The sequence below is a fragment of the Aplysia californica genome, unplaced genomic scaffold (assembly GCF_000002075.1).
Source record: "Aplysia californica isolate F4 #8 unplaced genomic scaffold, AplCal3.0 scaffold00149, whole genome shotgun sequence".
In the NCBI taxonomy this organism is placed as follows: domain Eukaryota; kingdom Metazoa; phylum Mollusca; class Gastropoda; order Aplysiida; family Aplysiidae; genus Aplysia; species Aplysia californica.
In genome coordinates this window covers 471,725-477,782 of record NW_004797419.1, presented here as the reverse complement: position 1 = coordinate 477,782, position 6,058 = coordinate 471,725, and the positions used below count along the sequence as shown (strand labels likewise).

Genomic DNA, 6,058 nt, shown 5'->3' with positions numbered 1-6,058 from the left:
GCTGTGGCTGAGGCTGTGGCTGTGGCTGTGGCTGCTCTTGCCGCTGATGCTGCTACTGCTGACTGCTGAGGAGGCCGCCGCGGCGTTCTGTAGACCGGACATGGCGGCGCTGACAGAGGCCAGGCCCTCGCTGGTCATCAGGTTGAGGTCAATGTCCGCGGGCAGCAGGTTGGGGTTGACCCCGGAGGAGATCAACTGTCGCCTCATCTGCTGGATCATCTGGATCTGAGGACAGACAAACGTACGGTCAGCATATGACGTCACAGTCGCCCCCCCACGTCACGGGATGACAGTAGTTATGGTGATCCCTGTGTGTTGTAAAAATGATTTGTCGTGCGTAACGAAAGCTAAGAATGTGTTCATTAAGTATTAGCTACTTAACACTTTACAGTCGTGTGCTTTCAATGCATTTCGCTGTCTCATCCCATCTACATGAAGCTCATTTTGCAAGTGTTCTAACCGTAAAAATGACACATTCAAAAGCTTTACCCCCAAAAAATAAGAAAAAGGAAAAGAAAAGGGAAATGAAAGCACAAAAAATACAAAATAGAAAAAAAACCCAAATAAAATAAAACAACAATAACAAGAGAAATGCAACAGTTAACTGACAACAAATTCTTTTCATCAGAATAGTTTGGTAACAGGTGTGCCACAGTTGTATCTGTCATTTTTCCTTTTTAAAACATCTGGCTCTTTAATTGAGATAAGAACTCGAGAAAAGGTATTGAGAAATTTGAACCATAATCTCGATGTCTCTCCCAGGCTATTATTCCCTCTGCATCACCAGGTCTCCTTTCTTCCCCTCCCATCCTCCCGTCCAACCTGCTTTCCATCCACCCCCTCTCCCTCGCCTCCCTTCCTCCCTCTCGCCTTCCTTCCTCCAACCCCTCTGACGTCACTCCAACACATAATCCCCACCCCCTCAACACCCGCCTTCCCCCAACAAAACAACAACAACAACAACAACAACAACAACAACAACAACAACAACAACAACAACAACAACAACAACAACAACGAACAAACAAACAAGCAAACAAACAATCTGCAGATGTTTGGAAGCTGCACTGGTGTGGTTTGCTCCTTTTTTCTCCCTATCAAACTCCTAACGTCCTTATTACTCGTCCTTTTGCTTCTGTGTTTGTTACTCTCTAGTAACACTTCAAATCTTCAGCACATACATGACTCATTTGCGCTAGCCAAATCCCATAAAACTCGTATTGAAAAACAAAACAATCTAACAAAACAATAATGGCAAAGCGCTCCTATTTCTTTTGACCTGCTCATGACTCGCAGTTTTCACCAAATTTTAATGTTATGCATCCAAAATGCCGTTGGGAGGCAAACATCTATGTACCATTGAAAAAAACGAATGCTGCATCTAATAATGATAATGGTTTTGAAAAATGTGCTTGGTACATGCATGTTCTTTTGTTCTTCAAGTCCATCTCAATATTCGCGTTCTGCTTCTGTATGGAGATAGAGGCCTCAAGCCTGTATCGAATCTAATCAAATCTGCATATCTGCAGGCATTGACAGCATAAAGATTATATTATAACTCCAGATGCCAATAAAGGAATACATCTTTTTTATATATATATATATTTTTTTTAACGGGGAAGGGAAAAAAAGGGGGGAGGGGGAGGGGGGCCTGAAAATGTTTGCGATTAAAGTGTTAATTAACTCAAAATAAATTTGATGACACATTTTGTAACAGCTTGCTAATATGATATTCACAACATATTCATGCCCGTATGGATGAACCACTTGGAGTAGTGTTAAATATGCATGTATATGCACACAAGTCGGATGATTTCGTAAGCGTTGCTCGTTTTCATAATGCGTTTATCGTGAGTGTTGAAACAAAAGCACATTCTGTTCGATATTGTTTCGATTGCATACAGGATGCGTTTTTTTTGGTGTTATTATATATAGCGGAACATTATCATCTTCTCATTAAAATCGGTGTTTTTTGGGTCCTAACAACGCTTTCAAAGTCTACGCTGCGTGCGTACGTAAACAAGACACAATTTGTTACCGCCATCACAGGTGCAATAATATCCTCACTAATGGTGTCTTCATCAATAGCACTGTAACAGCAGGTGCTACAAAAACAGCAACAGCAAAACTAAATTAACAACAGCAAAAACAACAAAAGCAACAACAACTACAACAACAACAACGACAACCCCTCCAAACTTAAGTAATTTGTTTTAAATGCAGGTATGTTATGCCCCGCCACATCGACGTAGATTAGATAATTTTAAGAAGCAGGCTTTAGATAACACCTGCCAAGGCCAACGAAGGCTGAGATGAATACCAGATCACAACAGAAAGACCGAGATACTCTGTACAAATTTCTCCCCACTCGGGAATGGAACTCGGGTCACGCTACACCATAGACGCCGAACCCCCCCCCCCCCCCCCCCGATAAACTAATAACAACAACTATGATAAGGATAAAGGGGAACAAACGCAGTGCAGCATCACCCTATTTCTTTTCTTTACCCAAATCGCCCCTTCCTTCCCCCTCAAACCTCCTTTAGCGCGCTCATATGACCTTAGCAGTTGCGAGCGCCGTAAAACCTTATACTATACATACAAACCTCCTTTTTTTCCTTTCCGTGCAATTCACCCCTCCTCCCCCTCCTCCTCCTCCTCCTCCTCCTCCGTCTCCTCCTTACTCCTCCATTTCATATCATCTCCATTCTCCTCCTCCCCATTTTCCCTCCTTAAATGCAATCTCCTTCTTCCTCTCATACATTTTCTCCATCTCCCCTCGTTTCCTACATACCGCCCCTCCCTCTTTGTCCTCTCTATTATCTCTACCCCAGACACGCATATTCATCATCGTTCTCTTCTCCTTCCTCCTTTTTTTTCTTCCCTCTATCACCCCCCCCCCTAAAAAAATCCACCTCCTCCTCCTCCTCCTCCTCCTTCTCCTCCTCCTCCTCCTCCTCCTTTTCTTCTTCCTCTACCAACCCCTCTCACAGCACACAACAACACCACCTCCTCCTCCACCACCACCACCACCACCACCAACAACAACAACAGGACCACCAGCAACATAACAAGATCACCACTACCACCACCACTAACTACAACAATACCCATCACCACTAGCACCACAACCACCACCATCACCACCACAACACCACCACCACCACACCAACATCACCACAACTACAACATAACAACCACCACCACTACCACTACTACCACTACTACCACCACCAACAGCACCACCAACAGCAACACAACAACACAACAACCACCACCACCACTACCACCACCACCAACAACAACACAACAACACAACCACCACCACCACCACCATCACCACCACCACCACCATCACCACCACCACCAGCAACACAACAACAACAACACCAGCACCACCACGCCCCGCCTCACCTGCATCATCTGCTGCTGCTGTAGCTGGAACAACATGTTCCTGAACACGTTCACCTCCTCGGGCACCGCCTCCCCGGGCCTCCCCCCAGGTCTCACGCCATCCACAGACTGAGCCACAGCGGCGCTAGTGGCGGCCAGAGGCTCAAGCGTGACGCTATTGTGTCCGGCGCTGAACAGACCTTGCCCCGCCGCCCCCAGCGCCCAGGCTAGAGCGCGGTCTGCGTGACCCCCGGGACCTGTGGCGCCTTTCCGGAATCCTGCAGACTCGTGACCATCCCCAGCCACCATTTCGTCAACGTCGTCATTTATCGCGTTTTCGTCATCATCCTCGTCGTTATCCTCATTGCCTTCTTTGCTGCTGCTGTTGTTGTTGTTGTTGTTGCTGCTGCTGCTGTTGTTGATGCTGTTCTTTTTGTTGCTGGCGCTGCTGTCGCTTTTGGGTGAGGTGAAATCTACGCCATTCAGCTTCTGTCGTTTTATCCTGTCTTCATTATCGCCGTCGTTGCTGCGGTTGTCGTCATCATGATCGTCGTTGTTGTCATCGTTGTCGTTTCTATCAAAGCAGTTGTCGTTGGGACCGCGAAGATCTAAGCTCCGGCCTTCCCCGTCTTTGTCTACGCTGTGTTTCTCTCCCATCTCAGGGAAAGAGTTGGCCATTCTGTTCCGAAGTCCAAGAATGAAATTCTCCTCTGACCGAATCTTACCACGGAACCTCGAGTCGGCCCCGGCGGTCGCAGTCTCCTCGTTCAGTCTAGAGTTTCTGAGTTCGTCTCCACACACATCTGCTTCAGCATTGTCTTCTATATCGTCAGCTCCGTTTAGAAGACTCCCTTCCTCCTCCTCAATCCTCTCCTCCCTCCACTCCTCCTCTCCTATATCTCTCATCCTCTCCATCTCCTCCCCGCTAACACGCCTCACAACTCCCTTCCGCGTCCTCTTCCTGCTACCTTCAATCACTCCTCCTCCTCCCCCTCCTTCTCCTCCTCCACCACCACCACCACTATCTAAGTCGTATCCGTTCTGTAACAGGCCGTTGACGGGCGGGTCATAGGGCATGAGCAGACGGTTCCTGTTGCCGCACAACTTCTTGTGTGCCAGGTACTGACCAGGGTCGGAGAAGCAGATCCCACACTTCTCGCAAGCGCTCAGTTTCCCGCTACCAGACATTGGGGAGACCGCGTCAGACGACATGTCTTCTGAGGAAGAGACAGAGAAAACTTGCGGTAAATCTTCGGCTCAAATTTATTGGTCGTTAACAAACAGTAATAGAACAAATAAGTCAACAAACAACAATAGAAACATCATAAGGACAGTAAAAACAAAGTATTTCAAAGAGAAAAGGGAAACGTAAAAGAGGCTGGAACATGATGATATACTGCCTTACGACATGTTACTGTTGATATTGCAAGCTTTTTGCTGATATTGCATGATTATTGTTATTCTGGTCGTCATTGTTGTCTTTGTTGTTGCTGTTGTTGTTGTTGTTGCTGTTGTTGTCCCTGCTATTTTAGAACTTCTTATTGGTAAGTTAATGCAATAATTGTAGATGTAAGTCTCGTTTTCTTTTCTTTTTTGTTGTTCTATCATTGGTTCAGAGTTAACGTCAGTCCCAAGAAATACGTGCCAAAAATCTTCACTAATCTCTGCTCCTCCCCCGTGCCCAACACACACACACACACACACACAAATTATAAATAAATTCAAAGGCGAATACAATCGTGAGATCTATGTACAGCTAAATCATAAGACGCGAGGTGTCCGCTTCTATTTGTGGGGGTAAAATCGGCGCCATTCTTATTGGAAACGATAACTTGGTAGCTTACAGACATAACGAGTATAACAATAAGATGATATTTATCCCCACCCTTCTCAGACAGTTATCGATAACAGTTCTCGTTAACGGCTGTTCTATCGATAACAGTTCTCACTAACGACTGGCTATTTGACCACGGGTCCGAACAATCAACACGGTTAGCCTAGACTAGGATCAGATGACGCGGATGTGAAAGCATGGGGTCGTGGCTAAGTATCAACGGGGTTAAATGTGTTTATGAATGATGCAGGAAGGGCGCACGATCTGCCACGAGTCAGAGGCGGGAATTCCCGAGTACCATCAGACGGGGCGATGGGTCTCGATACCCCCAGCCCAGCAACCAATCAAATCATCAGCAAACTTACATTGATGAGGGGCTGATAGGCGGCAGCAGCAGCAGCGACAAGATTCCCTTCTATTCAGAAGGAGGAAAATGATTCGGTGGTCGCAGGGATACATAATGGATGACGGCTCTATGGTTTGAGGGACTAGCCGTAATCACTACCAGTGAGGAGAAGAAGAGAAAGGGTGTTGCTATCGCAGAAGGGAATGGTATGAGGAGTGGTGGGAGTGGGGTAGGGTTGGGGGTAGAGTGAGGGTAATGCCCTGACTGAAACGTGCATAAAGATTGCTGTGTTATAAGGGGGGGTGGGTGGTTGGGGAGGGGAGAAAAAAAAGGAAAGAGAAAAAAAAAAAAGAAGAGGCAAAGTTTACTATGAGGTTGTTAGGTTTTAGGAAGCTTATTGCCTTTCCGGCACTCTGAAACCATAGGTTTTGAGAGAGACGTATATCTATCTATCTCTCTCTCTCTCTCTCTCTCTCTCTCTCTCT

At 46.3% G+C, this 6,058-nt stretch overlaps 1 protein-coding gene across 1 annotated transcript in view; it reads right to left on the bottom strand.

Moving 5' to 3' along the window:
• The window catches only part of LOC101855639 (dentin sialophosphoprotein), a gene marked incomplete at its 3' end in the record, with an annotated part of 67,045 nt that continues 60,987 nt past the window's right edge, over window positions 1-6,058 (bottom strand). Inside the window, 2 exon segments of the mRNA XM_013081856.2 lie at window positions 1-225; window positions 3,415-4,610. Of these exon segments, the coding sequence (XP_012937310.1) occupies window positions 1-225; window positions 3,415-4,610 (1,421 nt within the window).